The 17880-nt window shown below is 42.9% G+C and overlaps 1 protein-coding gene across 1 annotated transcript in view; it reads left to right on the forward strand.

The window, feature by feature from the left end:
• Positions 1-5560: 5560 nt before the first annotated feature.
• LOC149455698 (NACHT, LRR and PYD domains-containing protein 3-like) overlaps positions 5561-17880 on the forward strand; it is a 44943-nt gene continuing 32623 nt past the window's right edge. Inside the window, exons 1-3 of the mRNA XM_089686100.1 lie at positions 5561-5652; positions 12874-13034; positions 14010-14181. Coding sequence (XP_089542226.1) covers positions 5619-5652; positions 12874-13034; positions 14010-14181 — 367 coding nt within the window. The 5' untranslated portion in view covers positions 5561-5618. The remainder of the gene's footprint in view (positions 5653-12873; positions 13035-14009; positions 14182-17880) is intronic.

Genomic DNA, 17880 nt, shown 5'->3' on the forward strand with positions numbered 1-17880 from the left:
TGCGCGTGGATTATGGGAGCGGCATTGCACCATCATAATTTAAATTGAAAGAGGACTGTCTATGAGCACTTTTTCATATATATTGTTTTTATCACTATCACTATTTACTATTGTCACCAGCACAGTATGCGGTATTTATTTATGATGTTATAAGCAGAAGATAATTGTATTTTATACACTAGATATAAGTATATATATAATTTTATTATTATTATTTTTTTTTTTTTTACTTTGGATTGTCATTTGAAATAGTGAATATTGTAATTATTTATACACAGGAGCGTGGCACAATTTATATATTTAATTTTCTCACAGAACACTGTCTAATGAGTAGGTGTGAGTGCCAGCGAACCACAGGTGTATCATATATTGTGTTTTGTTTTGTTTGTCAAATTAATTAATGGTAATAGTTTAGACAAACACCATAGTAGCTCACAAGTACACTCATTTATTTGTATGTAAGGAATGAACACTCACCAGGACACGCAAGATAATGTGCGTTTTTTTTATTAAATCCTGATGTCATCTAATGGTCATCATAGGGTAGGGCAGGAATCCAATAAACTTCCTCTTAGGGTTGATGGGTCCTGGGATTTAGGGATGATGAATCTGGTTTCCAGAGTTCCCTTTAAGGGATGGATAGGTGCAGCTCACTGGGTATAATGGAGGCTCCCTCTCTGGAGGTTAGATGGTGGGTAGCTGTAAATTAATACTCCACAGGGGAGTCAAGGCAAAGACATACCCATAAAGATGGCCGCCGGAGCTCCACGTTGCTTCGGCCGCATGACATCACGGTGTTGCTGTCTCCTCGCACAGCCACGCTCTTTTCAAATTGTGACAGCAGATGCGGGGAGAAAATTCCCAGCCAGCTGTCAAGGGGGGGATCATGGGAAAACTGCAGGGGCAGGAACATGTTACATGTTCCACCTTATAAACGGGTGGATCATGTAACATGTTCCTGAAGATTAACTTATCCTTTAGTCAAATACATAATGTTTGATAGGATGATATACAGTAGATACATCCTAATGGCCAAGGTGAGATATCCTAGAGAGAAAAATAAACCCCAGGCATAATCACCCTTATTTCCACCCTATCCCTCTAGAAAGATGTGTAAATTCATAGTGTCATTCAAATCTGGAGTGGTGGTAGGTTTTAATCAGTAGATCCATCTCAGTTCACATTCAGTTCCAACAATAAAATTAGATCTTAAATCCTGGATGGATTATTCATCTCAAATTTGGAATTATCTGTTTTATTCAAGTGAAATACATTCGATGTAAGTTTGTGAGCAAACTCTTTTATGATCTCAAATAAATTCCTTTTTTTTTTCGGTGTAGAAACTAAGGCCTTATGAGAGAACCTTTCAAACCCACATTTTGGGAAAAAATAAACTTTAACGAATTTAAAAAAAAAACAACATATACCCCAATCTTTTATAAAATATGAAAGATGATGTGATGCCAAGTAAACAGATACCTAACATGTTATGCTTAAAAATTGCACATGCTCGTGGAATGGCGCCAAGCTACAGAATTTAAAAATCTCCATAGGCAATGCTTTAAGTATTTCTACAGGTTACCAGTTTAGAGTTACAGATGAGGTCTAGTACTAGAATTTTTGCTCTCACTCTCATGTTCATGGCGATACCTCACATGTGTGGTGCGAACACCATTTACATATGTGGGCATGACCTACGTATGCGTTCACCACTGAGTACAAGCACGGGGAGAAGGGGCGCTTTATTTTTTTTTTCTTATTATTATTATTATTATTGTTATTATTATTTATTTTCTTACTTTTTTATTATTAAACTGTCCCTTTAAATTTTTTTAATCACTTTTAATGCTAGCCCAAGGAAGGTAAAAACCCCTTGCGATAACAATACAGAATTACAGGTCCTCTTTATGGATATATCTGGGGTTTAAAAGACCCCAAATCTCTACAATTAAATGCAAAAGATCGAAAAAAATGAATCTTTTGCTTAAAAAAAATGGCATTGTTGACATGGTTCCGGAACCGTACTTAACATCATGACATTGCTTCTGTTGTCCCAGGCCATAGAGATGAGTGGAGGCTATCTTTCCTTCACTCATCTCTATGCCCTGCCGTCGCCAGCATCAGATTGGTTCCCAGGCTCACCGAACAGCCAGGTAAGCCCGGGAACCACCGGAAAGCGGCAGGAGGGAGACCCCTCCCATCGCTTCTAAAAGTGATTCAGCGGCGAATCCATCGATTGGATCACTTTTATCTGAAAGAGCAGCACCTAAGGTAAAAAAAATAAAACTGGGGTTATGGCATCTAGCTGCAGCCATAACCCCGATATGCAATTTAAAAAACATGACGTATTTTCCCAGTTGGCCTATCGGTAAATGTCTATTCATGTTGAATTCCTGGCTATGTCTAACTTTATAGTTGCCCGTCTTCTCCGTTCATGATTCCTTCGGTAGACCCTACCTCTGAAAAGTTCTGTTTGTCTCTCAAAAATGTTTTCTCTTTTATTAGTAAAATCTTTTTTTATTATGTTTCTCTAGATGATCCTTCAAATTCATGTCATGTTCTGCAAAATTTTTATGATTTTTGAAAGAGGAGGCTCGGGCCTTGAATTTCATTATCTGTTGACTCAAGTTGTTTTTAATATTCCACTGCCAGGAGAGACATCATTTGGCAGTTGCAATCTGTAAGGCCATTCTCCCACTGTTTCTTTAGAGCCTTCCCAACTACTTGTTTTTAAGAGATTTCTGAATTTCTATCCAGCCCTGAGATTTACACAGTTCTGCTACACAGCACATTCCTGCCAGGCAGGGGAAGGGACCTGATGTTTTTTTCTGCAGTTTCAATTTCACTTAAATTTCTTCTTACCTCGCTCGCCCTGTGGACAGTGAAGGAGAAGTAACAAATTGATGACCTCATTTGTGTGTCACCCTACCCTCTTCCCCTATTGGCTCCCTGCACTGCAATACCTCTGATTGTCTTCTTGCACTGCTTCTCCTTTACCCAGTCTCAGCTCTGCTCCACAAGGAATGGAAGAAACTGATACCAAGTTAGATTCTGATGTATGATGCAAAATCAACTCCATTAGCACCTTTCTAGATTTGTTCTGTTTTATAGCAAATAACATCTCTCTGAATTGTGGTTTCAAATGCTTTCCTAGGAAGAAAGCATCAGAAAAACTCCTCTTGCTGACTACTCTAGTTGTATGCCTCTCTGCAGCAATAAAACATACAGTATATGCATTACATTTTGGATCATGTACTATACATATGCTTTGTGCCCTTTCATTTTTTCACAGTTCTTCTTGTACATTGTTCATACTACCTATCTCTCCTATATACAGACACACCCTAATCCTGTCTCTGTCTAGTCTTTCAGCCTCTGTCTGTACACTTTAAACCTGTCCAGCAAGCTCGGTACAGTAAAAAAATAAAAAAACAGGATAAAATGTTGCTCCTGCTGATGGCTTTGTACGTTGTGTGAGGTAGCACTAGACATTTTCGGTGGTGGGTATGTTGGCTAGCTGGATTAGGTGTCAGTGCCCATCAGGTTATCCAGGGGCTCCTCTCAGCTTCTTCTTCAGATAGGATATGCCTATACAATACCTGCCATTGAGGAGCTACTCCACCATTTTTTGTCCCACTCACTTCAGGCCTGAGATCCACTCCCATCACTGTACTCAGTTTTCCAGCACAAGACCCACCTTCATAAATAAGAACTCTGTTCCGACAATTTACTGTAGAATTTCAAAACCAATAACTTGTCACAACAGCTTCTCAACTTCAAATCTTCACAAATACATCTCAGAGTACTACAGTGCAATCAACCTGAACTCCAAAAGTCCAGCCATCTTCCCAAATGGTTTGTTATGAGCCCTCCAGCAGTATGTCCTCGCATGGAGTCTCTTTCCTGGGCCTAGGACCAGTAGACCTACTACTTTTCCTGACCACAAAGCTACTGTATGTGCTGTAAGTCAGGGGTAGCCAATTCCCATCCTTCTTTTGTCCAGGGTTTCACCCACACCAGATTATAAAAGGTACAGTATTCCACCCACTTACATTATCAGGGGAGTGGTCTCTTCAAAAGAGATACTACCAATTGCTTACAGGTAGGTCTGTGAAGGTTTGAATTGTGGATGGTCCTCAGATCAAGTGTGTGAAGATTGTGGATGTAGGTGAGGTGCACTGTGCATGAATAGAAATCTTGGAAACTCCAGCCAGTTGGAAATGAATGATCACTTTAATGCTGTATGATGTAAAACATAGCTCATTCATTAGGGTAATGGCTTCCTCTTTGACATATCTTTGGTAGCATTAGATATTCTGGTCCTGACGACTACGTTCTGTATCCTAATAGGATATTGGTGTTCCAGAGTGTCATTTGCACTTGCAGTGTCTTTAGTTGACGATATATTTGCAACAATGACAAGAAGACCTTCACACGTGTGTAGCCAAGCATCAAAACTATGCAAATTTCTTGGTTCCAGTGATTTAGGCTAGTACATCCCAAATCCCAGCTTGGATATTTTAATTTGCTTATTTTAATAAATAAACCTTTTCTCAGTAAAATTCATACCAAGCCATAGTCCAGTAATGCAAGCATGTAGTCTTTTATTGTTTCCAGCCAAATACCGTATTTATTCGAGTATAACGCGCAAAATTTTCTACCAAAAAAAGAAATCAAAGTTTGGGTGCGCGTTATAAACGAGGGCTGGGGTGGGGTGACGCAGTGGCGGCCGATCCATTGAGGGCGCAGGCGCTCACTGTACGCGAGGGCGAAGAAAAAAAAACGTCCCCTGTGCCGGCCCCGCCCCTTTAAGGGGCGGCGAAAACAGGGGATCGTTTTTTTTTTTCTACGTCCCCTCGTCGCGTACAGTGGGCAGCCCGAACTGGCGAGATGCACTGGTGGGGTGACGCAGTGGCAGCCGATCCATTGAGGGCGCAGGCGCTCACTGTACACGAGGGCGAAGAAAAAAAAACGTCCCCTGTGCCGGCCCCGCCCCTTTAAGGGGCGGCGAAAACAGGGGATCGTTTTTTTTTTCTATGTCCCCTCGTCGCGTACAGTGGGCGGCCCGAACTGGCGAGATACACTGGGGGTGAGAATTCTTATCCGCTGTAACATATGGTCGCCTCTTCATTTCCTTTCCTCGCCTCGCCCACACGTTACGGTAAGCATTGCTGTTTTGCTGTTTTGCACAATTCAGTGTTCTTCATATTTTGGTTCTTCAAAAAGTGAAACAAAATTTTATACCGATTTTTAATCGAAAATTAGGGGTGCGCATTATACACGTGTACGCGTTATACTCGAATAAATACGGTATGTCCATTTCTGGAACTGTGCATATCAATCAGGAGGCTCACAATGTACAGTTAATGAGGGGTTAAGCATTCAGACCCACTGGATTAATAGGATGCACTGGAAACAAAGGGTGGGCAAGGCTATAGTGGGCAGAGGTAGAAGTTATAGACATAGATTCTGTCTGATCAAACTTTGTGACTTTTCATTGTATTATAGGCAAAAAAATTAATTTGGTTTAAAAAGTAACGCTAATGTTGTCATTCTGTCTAGGTGTACATTGTGATGGACTGATCTTCAGTGAAAATTAAATTACATCAACTGAAAAGATGCAGAGATGCCAGGAAAGAACCCTTAGTCCTGGTAAACACGTGGCTGAAATAAAACAATCATCTTGGCAAATAACACAACTGCCTTACCTTGTTGAACCGAGCTCTCAGGAAAACATACTTATTTTCTTTTAAACTCAATGTTACCTTTCAGTTAAATTTAGCTGGCCACATACCTGGTAAACATGTTGTCAATGTTATTAATAGGAATAAAGCCATAAGGTCTGATTTTTTTTTATCAGAAAAGGGAGAGCAACCTTGGGTAGAAGAGATGTAGTTATGTCAACTGTCATGTATACCTGGATGAGGGACAAACTATGGGAGTGTTATCTACCAAGGTAGCAGAATATCTTATGGTTGACTGTCTTATAATTCCCATCCTTCACCATCTGCCCAAACTGCATAAAAAGGATCATCCAGTTAGGGGACAACCGACAGTTGCAGGAATTGGCTCCTGCAACGGAGAGCCGAAATATTATTTTATATTTGTGTTGTTTGTTGAAATCAACAAGTGCGTCAAGCAGTCAGCTTGTCTGCTTAGTTAAATCCTGGAGTTCCTTTGCCCCACAGGGGGTTGGAGATGAGGTTGTTCTCAGCAGGGAGCACAGACAGCATGGTGTCCTGTGGCTGTGAAAAGCCAGATGTGTTGGCACCGGGGGCATGGGGCTTGGTCAAATTGAAAGGACCATATAATGTCCCGGGGGGGGGGGAATTGGCAGAGCTTGAGTCAGGATGGACAGAGCATCTCATGGCTGCAGGCCTCGATAGGAGAGTCATTGAACTATGTTTTTGCTTTGTGCACTGCTGGGACTTGTGGTTCTACATTGCCTGTGTGGCCTTGAAGCTGCGGCCAGGACACACAGCCCTCCAAAGACCTGTGAGAAGTTGGTGCCTATCTGCCTAGACTTCCTCTGCTGAGCCCACTGATGGTTGGTGAGTCCCTGAATTGCTACCCTGTGCTAAGGACTTAACCCTCTCTGCTCTGTCTCCCCGATGTGTGCCCACCTGGACTTAACCCATTGTGTGCCAGTCTGCCGCCCTGTTGTGTGCCACTCAGTTGTAACCCATTGCCTGCCAGAGACTGCCGCCTGTTAGGTGCCACTCAGACTTAACCCATTGCCTGCCAGTCTGCTGCCCTGTTTTGCACCACTCGGACTTAACCCATTGCCTGCCAGTCTGCCACCCTGTTGTGCGCCACTCGGACTTAACCCATTGACTTAACCCATTGCCTGCCAGAACCTTGCTATACTCATCGTGTGCCCTCCAAACCACTCAATAAAAGCCCCACTGCTCTCCATGTGTTCTGTCCCACCTATACCTCCGTCACAGCTCCCTTCTAGAGAGACTTGGTGCTTGGGGTGAACAACATCTGCAGCCACTTGTCACCAGGTTGCCGGGTTACTTAAAGGATACATCATCCGTATTGGCACATATTCAGGATTTGCATTTGGCAGGAATCATATGTATGGGTAACATTAAATGTTAAATTCCTTAATTCCTGTATCCCACATCGTGTGCCCTCCAAACCACTCAATAAAAGCCCCACTGCTCTCCGCGTGTTCTGTCCCACCTATACCTCCGTCACAGCTCCCTTCTAGAGAGACTTGGTGCTTGGGGTGAACAACATCTGCAGCCACTTGTCACCAGGTTGCCGGGTTACTTAAAGGATACATCATCCGTATTGGCACATATTCAGGATTTGCATTGGCAGGAATCATATGTATTGGTAACATTAAATGTTAAATCCCTTAATTCCTGTATCCCACATCATCTTGCACTGGAGGCTTTGAGATTCCATCTAACACATTATAGCTCTTATGGAGCTGAACTTAAAGAATTTCTGGTTATGTCAGCAAATTCTCTGCTGACTCCTTACTATTTTTTGTTTGATCAGGTATTCTACCTCTAATGCTGAGATGCCTCGATGGGGGCAAAATTTTCTTCATCTTCGGCCAAACTGTACATGGGTTGGTGGGAGGAGCTTTTTTTATTCTCCCACTTGAACCCATTTGCAGGTAATATTATATGGTACAGTAGATATATTGACGACCTGGTGCTGTTCCGGAATGATGTGGATAAGATACTTCCTTCTCTTGTCTCTTTTGTTAACAGTAACAATCTTAATCTAGATTTCAATTTTGACAGCAGTTCAGATAGTATTAACTTTCTTGATATCATGTTCCTGAGCAGTCATACCATGGATACTGTGAATATGTGTACTTTCCACAAGGAGTGTATGGGCAACTCCCTCCTCCTTGCATCAACTTACCTGCCACTTTAGACATACTATCAAGTCTCTACCCATGGGGGAACTGACTAGAGCCAAACCCAACTGCTCTAAGGTAGATGACTTTACTCAGGAATGTCTCGTCTGGATTAAAGAGGGGGGATATAGTCAGTGGCACATTGACAGAGCAATCAATATAATTTGTAAAAAAGATAGATCGGTCCTTGTCAGTAATAAAAAAAATCTCTGTCACAAATAATACAGTCTGCCAACAAAATAATCCTGTTACATTTGTTACAACATTTTCACAGGAATATAAAAAAGATAAATAACATAATCTGTAAATGTTTACCTGTTCTGTCAGCAGACAAGGATTTTGTCCCTATCTTGTTTAATGGTTGCAGATTTCCAAGCAGATGTGCTAACACTTTGGATAGTATTTTACCCCAGATCCTGTTTCTGTCCTCTTCCCCTAACACTACTTGGCTGAGTGTAGTTGGCTCCTTCTGTTGTGGTCTAAAAACAAGCCTTTACTGTGACAAGCATAATATCAACCTTAAAGGGTTATTTCCTGATTCACTGGAGCAGAGTATGAAATTTGTGATTTTATTAATTGTGGGAGTACAAATGTCATATACACTATATTGCCAAAAGTATTGGGACACCTGCCTTTACACACACATGAAATTTAATGGCATTCCAGTCTTAGGGTTCAATATTGAGTTGGCCCACCCTTTGCAGCTATAACAGCTTCAACTCTTCTGGGAAGGCTTTCCACAAGGTTTAGGAGTGTGTCTATGGGATTGTTTGACCATTCTTCCAGAATTACATTTGTGAGGTCAGGCACTGATGTCAGACGAGAAGGCCTGGCTTGCAGTCTCTGCTCTAATTCATCACAAAAGGTGTTCTATCTGGTTGAGGTCAACTCTGTGCAGGCCAGTCAAGTTCCTCCACCCCATACTCGCTCATCCATGTCTTTATGGATCTTGCTTTGTGCACTGGTGCACAGTCATGTTGGAACAGGAAGGGGCAAACCCCAAACTGTTCCCACAAAGTTGGGAGCATGAAATTGTCCAAAATGTCTTGGTATGCTGACACCTTAAGTGTTCCCTTCTCTGGAATTAGGGGGCCAAGCCCAACCCCTGAAAAACAGTCCCCTTCCACCAAACTTGGCACAATGCAGTCAGGGAACTGCCAAAACCAGACACGTCCATCAGATTGCCAGACAGAGAAGCATTATTCCTCACTCCAGACAACACGTCTCCACTGCTCTAGAGTCCAGTGGTGGCATGCTTTACACCACTGCATCCAATGCTTTGCATTGCACTTGCTGATGTAAGACTTGGATGCAGCTACTCGGCCATGGAATCCCATTCCATGAAGCTGTCTACACACTGTTGTAGTGCTAATATGAAGGCCACATGAAGTTTGAAGGTCTTTAGCTACTGAGTTTGCAGACAGTTGGCGACTTCTGCACACTGTGCGGTTCAGCATGCGCTGACCCCTCTCTGTCATTTTATGCGACCTACCACTTGGTGGCTGAGTTTCTGTTGTTCCCAGTTGCTTCCGCCTTGTTATATTACCACTAACAGTTGATTGTGGAATATTTAGTAGCAAGGAAATAGACTTAATGCACTGGTGGCAACCTATCACGGTACCACGCTTGAATTCACTGAGCTCCTATGAGCTACCCATTCTTTCACAAATGTTTGTAGAAGCAGTCTGCATGCCTAGGTGCTTGATTTTATACAGTTGTAGCCATGGAGGTGATTGGAACACCTGAATCCAATGATTTGGAAGGGTATCCCAATACTTTTGGCAATATAGTGTATATGATCGAATGCACCACATGTATGTTGGTTGCACGTCAAGATCTCTTTGCACCAGGATCGAGGAACATTACAAAGGAATTTATCACAAGTCTGTAGACATTATCAATGTGTACAATATTGACATGCACTCATTTGTGTTCTCTGGGTCTGAAAAAGTTAAGAGGTCTCCCTGTGGTGGTGATGTCCATCGCAGGCTCCTAGAAATAGAAGTCTGGTGGATATTTACATTGGATACCAGGAGTTCTTTGTGTATGAATTCAAGATTGGATGTTGATCATTTTTAGAATTTTTAGAATTTCATTTTGATTTTCTATGAAGTTTTACCAGTAGATGATTAAAATTTTTGATGCATGTTTTTGCTATGATGCATCTTTTTGCTTTTTTATTAATTTTTTTTCTATAGGTTAGATACCTTTGATTCCCCATAAATACATCTGCTTGTGGACATGTGATACAGCATTTGAATGAAAATATACAGTCAGGTCCATAAATATTGGGACATCGACACAATTCTAACATTTCTGGCTCTATACACCACCACAATGGATTTGAAAAGAAACGAACAAGATGTGCTTTAACTGCAGACTGTCAGCTTTAATTTGAGGGTATTTACATCCAAATCAGGTGAATGGTGTAGGAAATACAACAGTTTGCATATGTGCCTCCCACTTGTTAAGGGACCAAAATTAATGGGACAGATTAAGCAACATAAATCAAACTTTCACTTTTTAATACTTGGTTGCAAATCCTTTGCAGTCAATTACAGCCTGAAGTCTGGAACGCATAGACATCACCACACGCTGGGTTTCATCCCTGGTGATGCTCTGCCAGGCCTCTACTGCAACTGTCTTCAGTTCCTGCTTGTTCTTGGGGCATTTTCCCTTCAGTTTTGTCTTCAGCAAGTGAAATGCATGCTCAATTGGATTCAGGTCAGGTGATTGACTTGGCCATTGCATAACATTCCTCTTCTTTCCCTTAAAAAACTCTTTGGTTGCTTTTGCAGTATGCTTTGGGTCATTCTCCATCTGCACTGTGAAGCGGCGTCCAATGAGTTCTGAAGCATTTGGCTGAATATGAGCAGATAATATTGCCCGAAACACTTCAGAATTCATCCTGGTGCTTTTGTCAGCAGTCACATCATCAATAAATACTAGAGAACCAGTTCCATTGGCAGCCATACATGCCCACACCATGACACTACCACCACCATGCTTCACTGATGAGGTGGTATGCTTAGGATCATGAGCAGTTCCTTTCCTTCTCCATACTCTTCTCTTCCCTCTGGTACAAGTTGATCTTGGTCTCATCTGTCCATAGGATGTTGTTCCAGAACTGCGAAGGCTTTTTTTAGATGTCGTTTGGCAAACTCTAATCTGGCCTTCCTGTTTTTGAGGCTCACCAATGGTTTCCATCTTGTGGTGAACCCTCTGTATTCACTCTGGTGAAGTCTTCTCTTGATTGTTGACTTTGACACACATACACCTACCTCCTGGAGAGTGTTCATGATCTGGCCAACTGTGAAGGGTGTTTTCTTCACCAGGGAAAGAATTCTTCGGTCATCCACCACAGTTGTTTTCCATGGTCTTCCGGGTCTTTTGGCGTTTCTGAGCTCACCGGTGCGTTCCTTCTTTTTAAGAATGTTCCAAACAGTTGTTTGGCCACGCCTAATGTTTTTGCTATCTCTCTGATGGGTTCGTTTTGTTTTTTCAGCCTAATGATGGCTTGCTTCACTGATAGTGACAGCTCTTTGGATCTCATCTTGGGAGTTGACAGCAACAGATTCCAAATGCAAATAGCACACTTGAAATGAACTCTGGACCTTTTATCTGCTCATTGTAATTGGGATAATGAGGGAATAACACACACCTGGCCATGGAACAGCTGAGAAGCCAATTGTCCCATTACTTTTGGTCCCTAAACAAGTGTAATTCCTACACCGTTAACCTGATTTGGATGTAAATACTCTCAAATTAAAGCTGACAGTCTGCAGTTAAAGCACATCTTGTTCGTTTTATTTCAAATCCATTGTGGTGGTGTATAGAGCCAAAAATGTTAGAATTGTGTCGATGTCCCAATATTTATGGACCTGACTGTATAGTAAAGCATTGTATAAGAATTCTTTAATATAAACTTCATCCCCAAGATATGACTTCCATGCGTTATTCTTTATTCTTGTTCTCTTGTTCTTTTTCTTGATTTTGATGTTGATTGTGAATTTGTCTAATTGTTGAATTAGTTGATTATACATCCTCACTTTTGGGTGGAGCTTCTGTATCTCCCTCTCGCGTGCTTTTACATTTGTATGTTCAACTGAACCTATTGTCTGTGATTCTTAGGTGCATGGTAAAAATAAAATGTAGCACTATTAGATCATAAACAATCAATGGACTTCATCATTTCAATCCATAATTTCAATCCAATTTAATTCCATAAAAAAAAATTAAAAATGTTTATTAACATGCTTTTTAGTACATTTGCTATTTCTGAGATAAATACTGCATGAGTTATTTAAATGATAAACTGTATGAAATATTTATCTCTGGTGCATACCGGGGTTGGCCACAGGTGCAAAGTTGAGTTGTCACACATGACATAATAGATGCAAACAGGGCATCATGTTTGAACAAGGATCTTAATGTCAGGATCATCATGGCACTTATGTTGTTTACAAACCATATGCTGGAATTACTTTATTATCTAATGGCTTTGTATAGGTATGTGTATTTGATGTCTGAGTACACTAAATTGAAATAATGTTAAACAAAGCATAAAGTCAGCAATAGATGGATCAAAATTCCTCCAGTTCAACAGGAATCGGACACATTTTCATCCATTTTATGGGCAGGCTGGTTGTACTGAGGTCAATCTATTGATCAATTTCAGTAAAACCAGCCTGTGTTTTTTTTGTGTGCATACAATCCTTGTATTCTGATGGCAAGGAAATTGCTTGCTGTCAGAATAAAATAGCTAGGTAGGAGGGATTTCCCCATCAACACCGACTGTGTTGATGGAGAAATCGATCAATTTCCTCTCCTTCAACCTGTGGTTGAAGGAAAGAAAATTTCTTAAGGTATAGCCAGCCTACAAGTTACAAAGGAAGAACAAACCATAAGGAAGAGATACATATTCATGATTGATTTCTGGGTATATGTTTAATCCTCAGACCTTTAAATGTACTTTTTGTGTGTTTCCTTAGCGGACATCAGAAGATTCTGCTGTCAGCTATCTACGTATCCTGATTCGTCACTGAGGATGATACATGAGTATTACAGAGATGATCTGATCTACATTCTGGAGAACTTGAACCCTCATTCTGTCCTTAGTGAGCTAAACTCTCGGAATGTCTTAAATGTAGAGGTAAGGCAACAAATATTTCCAAAATTATCTGTATCATATTTCAGCCATATGTATATGTGTGAATAGAGGTAATCACACATACAGTACATAAATGTTTCTAATTCTTGAACCTGCTGTTTGAAGTGAGTTCTGGGGCATGAAAGTTGGTTACAAGTTTTTGTAAGCCTTAAGCTAGGTTCACACCTAGAGTTTCATAAATGCATGTTTTTTTCATACTTTTGTGCACTTTTTTCATTAATTTTCACACCATATGCATAGGGCAGCCCATGCGTTTCAATATCGCACAAAAATGTGCTTCTGCTTAACATGTTTGGAGTGACATTGTGCGTTCCATGAATGGGCACATAATTGTGCGCTTTTGCATGCATTCACAGAACGCTTAGGTGTAAATGGATCCTTGGTGTTGACCCCACGAAAGTCTATGGGAAAACCTCTCTCCAGTTAGGGAATTGGAAAACCAGTATCTGGTCTCATTGATTCGGCCAGCTGCCTTTTGCACCATCAGAGGATGCTAGTCTTCATCAACACAGGTCCCTAAGTGCATTTTGTCATGATTTTAATAACATTGACCACTCAAGCCCTGAAAACGGAGGCGGATTTTTGCTCCCGAAATACATTGGCTGCATTTGATGATACTGTATTACCCATTAAATGTTCTTAAAAGTCCATCAGCTGAGATGAACTTTTGTACCAGGCACTTCTCAATTTGAATCTATGCTATTTTGCAGGAATAATTCCTGATTAGAAATAAATTTTTTTGGTACTGATCTAGGCAAAATTAACATTTGTAGATGTTCCCTAAAAAATAGAAAATCTTCACTTTTTGAGTTCAGTTATATTTCAAGTGTTCAAACTAAAACTCGTTGAAGGATTTTCAGTCATAACTGAATATGCAAATAAAATCATATTTATGATAATTATCATCAACATCATTTTTATGATTTCAGAAAAAAAATAATTTGTTTGTTTTTCCAGAAATACATGCCAGTTAAGCAAGATGCAAGTACTTTCTCTAGCATATTGTTACAAGATACTCTAGAACTGGGAAGAGAAGCTGTAATCGGACTCTGGGAATGTCTCTGTGAACTGTTAAAAGATCATCCTCATCCTAATTGTTTGGCAGTTCTGGATGAATTTCACCAGATAGGTAACAGTACCTTGTTTTTGTAATCAAATTTCTTATATCATAATTATCATTAGCATAGATATCATCAGACTCAATATATTATACTATAACAATTGCTACTGAAAGCTGATGGTGGAGCACGGCTGCCTCTGGCTCAGAACAAGGTTAGTTTACAGAATATGCCTTACAGAGCTACTTTTTCACTCCTTCCTTCTTTGCAACAGGTGCTGAAATTACTGGAATTGTGACCCATAAGAACAGTGATGTCACTCTCCTGGTCATATGACAGTGCTTCGGCTAGTAGTTACCCATAGTGATGTCACAAGAGAGCAAGTCACATGCTCTATTGTCCTTGGAAGTGGTATTGTCATCAGCTGCAGAGGAAGGAGCAGTGGGAAAGTGCTGGAAATTTGGGGGTATTCACTTACACCTGGTCTTGTCCCCTCACTGGGACCTGTCCGTGTCCACTATAGGGTGGTTTATGGGCAAGGTGACAATGACTCTTTAAAATAAGCTTTCACTGACCTCTCTAGCTGCTTGTACTGTGGTGTCATTCATCCTCAAAGTTCATAAAAGAAAAACTAAAATTGCAAAAAGTTAATCAAATTCCCATCTAATGAGAATACAGAGCTTTTGAGAACAGCCCTGCACACCGACTTCACTGCTTTTACTATGGACATTGAAGATTAATTACTCCACAGTATCTGCAGTTACAAAACATATTTGTTTTCCCAACAGTGCCTACTCTATCAGCTGTTGGAAAAGCACCTGTTATTCTTTGTGGCTAGTCCTGTTTGCACCAATGCCATAAACCACCCTATATTGGACACGGACAGGTCCCAGTGAGGGGACAAGACCAGGTGTAAGTGAAAACCCCAAAATTTGAAAAGGGAGGCAAGCTGGAGCCGTGGTGGGAGGCAATCCAGTATAGGGTGGAGAAACAGACATTCCCATCGTCCCCAGTATATGATGTGATGTCTGAGGGTCCTGAAAGTGACAAGAAATACCTCAATCAAAATCTTCTAAGGTCCTGTGTGCATTGTTCTAGCAGACCAGCCACAGTCTGGGAGAATGCACATATCATGGATATTCCTCACATCCAGGAGGCTCCCTTGGAATGGTATCTCCTCCTATGGAAGCTATGCCTTTGGAACCTGACTACTCTGACAATCCTGACGGGACTTCTGCTGTTGATGTTGCAGACAATGTTGCAGGCCCATGTAAGCTTGTTGAAGGTCCCACCAAACCCACAGACTCTTTCATAGACAATGATGCTAGCCCAGGTGAGGATGTTATGTCTAAAGATGACAACTTCCCTGTGCCTGAGGCCCCTGAGCAACCTACAGTAGTTGAAAGTTCTCAACTTGAGCTTGAAGATGATGGTGGGGTCCACCTGTAAAGGTCTTACCTTTCCTCAGAGCTTGTGCATCTCCATGTGCTGGCATCCATCTTAGGTTTCTGCAAAGCATGGTGGCAACCTTTATGCCTTCAGGCTTCTGCGGCTCCTCCTCGGAAGGGTGTGGCTGATCACATTTAAGCCTGTTGTCTACAAATGCTCTCTGCATTCGTGTCCTGTATGTTCCCTTGTCGCAAGCTCTTGTTCAGTTCTCGTTGCTCTCCTGGTCGGCTTGGACAAGACTATTTGCTGCTTTAACCCTTTACCTGACCTCCCGTTGCTGAACCCAGCTCATGACCTGAGTATTTTTGCCTACCGTCTAGTACTGTCTGCTCCGTTGTTATTGACCCGGCCTGTCTGACTACACGTATTCCCATCTAGCTCCCACCAGCTGTACACCATTGGCAGCAGTCGTTACTGCAGCTGGGGTTACTCAGGGGCTGCGACCCGGTCTCAGGCTGCGTCAAGTCCATCCCCACCATCAGGGGCCCTGGTGAAGGGTAGCCTGGGGCTTAGACTCCGCGCCCTGAGGGACTCTGGTCTGTGGGTAGTGGCTGTCGTCAGTTGCTGCGTGACTGTACCATAGGCCTGCCTGCCCATTCCATCGTTCCTGCCCTGACATTACACAAATGCCATAAATTCTGACAGTGCAGGTACACCTTCGATTCCCACGTTACTCGCCAGACTTGATCAACAGGATCACTTGTTGGATCAGTTCGCTCAGGCGTTGCAGATTCTGCTTGCACGCACAGCGCACCTTACCCCTGGGGCTATTAGGTCGGTTGTCACTCCGGTGGACGCTCCTACTGTTGCTCTGGTTGTTGCGCCTACCTCCACATCGGTTGCTGAACCCGCGGTACCCAGAGGTATGACTGCCCCTCTTCCACAGCGCTTTGGGGGTGAACCGAGTCACAGTGTCGTGGTTTCCTTAACCAAGTGGGCATTTACTTTGAGTTAATACCCCACGCTTTCCCTACTGAGAGGGCAAAGGTGGGCTTCCTAATCTCGCTACTCTCTGATAGGGCCTTGGCCTGGGCTAATCCCTTATGGGAGAGGAATGACCCGGTGATTACGAGGTTGCCCGTTTCGTTGCCTCCTTCCGTATGGTATTCGATGTGCCTGCTCGCTCTGCTTCTGCTGCCAAGCTGCTCATGTCCATGCATCAGGGTTCACAAACCGTTGCTGAGTACGACATAGAATTTCGTACCCTGGCGGCAGAGGTGGGTTGGAACAATGAGGCTCTGGTGGCTGCTTTCTCTCATGGTCTCTCAGATGCGTTGAAGGACGAGATCACAGCCAAAGAACTGCCTGTGGAGATAGAGGCACTCATCTCCTTCCTAATCTTGATTGACACCAGGCTCAGAGAGAGGCCTTCATTTAAGGAACGTCTGCGGAGGTCTCCTAACCGTTTGGCGCCTACGTTTTCTGTCCCACCCATGCCTCCCTCTCCTCCTACGTCTCCTGGGGATGGCTTGTCTGGTAGTGAACCCATGCAGCTGGGATTTGCTCGCCTTTCCGAGGGGGAGTGGGCCTCTCGGTGTTGGGAGGGTCGCTGCCTGTACTGTGGTCTCGAGGCGCATTTTCGACAGTCCTGTCCGGTCCGTCCGGGAAATGCCCGCACCTGAGATCCTGTCGGGGGCAGATCTTGGTGGAGTTTCCTCATCCCCGGTTTCCCGCAAAGATAAACCGCTTATCACCGTTGTCCTCAATTGGGCAGGAGGCTCGGTGACGGCCCAGGTGTTGGTAGACTCTGGGGCTGGCGGGTTGTTTATGGGCAATTCGTTTGCTGCCCAGTACTCCATTCTTCTGCAGGCTCGACTTACTCCATTGGTCCTCGAGGTGATAGATGGCAAGCCCCTGCAACCGTCGCAGGTTACCCATGAGACCCTGTCAGTGGAAGTAGCTATTGGGGCTGTTCACAGGGAGTTGGCCTGTTTCCAGGTAATTTCTTCCCCGCACTACTCTGTGGTCTTGGGCTATCCCTGGCTTCAGAAGCACAATCCGACCGGTTGCATCCGTGATCCGGTTAAGGTGTTGTGCACCTCCTCGGACTCTGTGTTGCCCACTGACTATGGGGAGTACCTGGACGTGTTTGACAAGGTGCGCGCCGGTGCTCTGCCTCCTCATCGTCCATACGATTGCGCCATAACCTTACAACCCGGTGCCACTCCTCCGCGTGGCAGGGTGTATCTTCTTTCGGTGGCAGAGAATCAGGCCATGGAGGAGTACGTTGCGGATGCGCTTTCCAGGGGGCACATTCGCAAGTCTACTTCTCCAGCAGGAGCTGGGTTTTTTTTTGGGAAAAAGAAGGGCGGTCAGTTGAG

Source organism: Staurois parvus, unplaced genomic scaffold (assembly GCF_062004578.1).
Source record: "Staurois parvus isolate SC_StPar_1 unplaced genomic scaffold, SC_StPar_1.0 ptg000390l, whole genome shotgun sequence".
NCBI lineage: Eukaryota > Metazoa > Chordata > Amphibia > Anura > Ranidae > Staurois > Staurois parvus.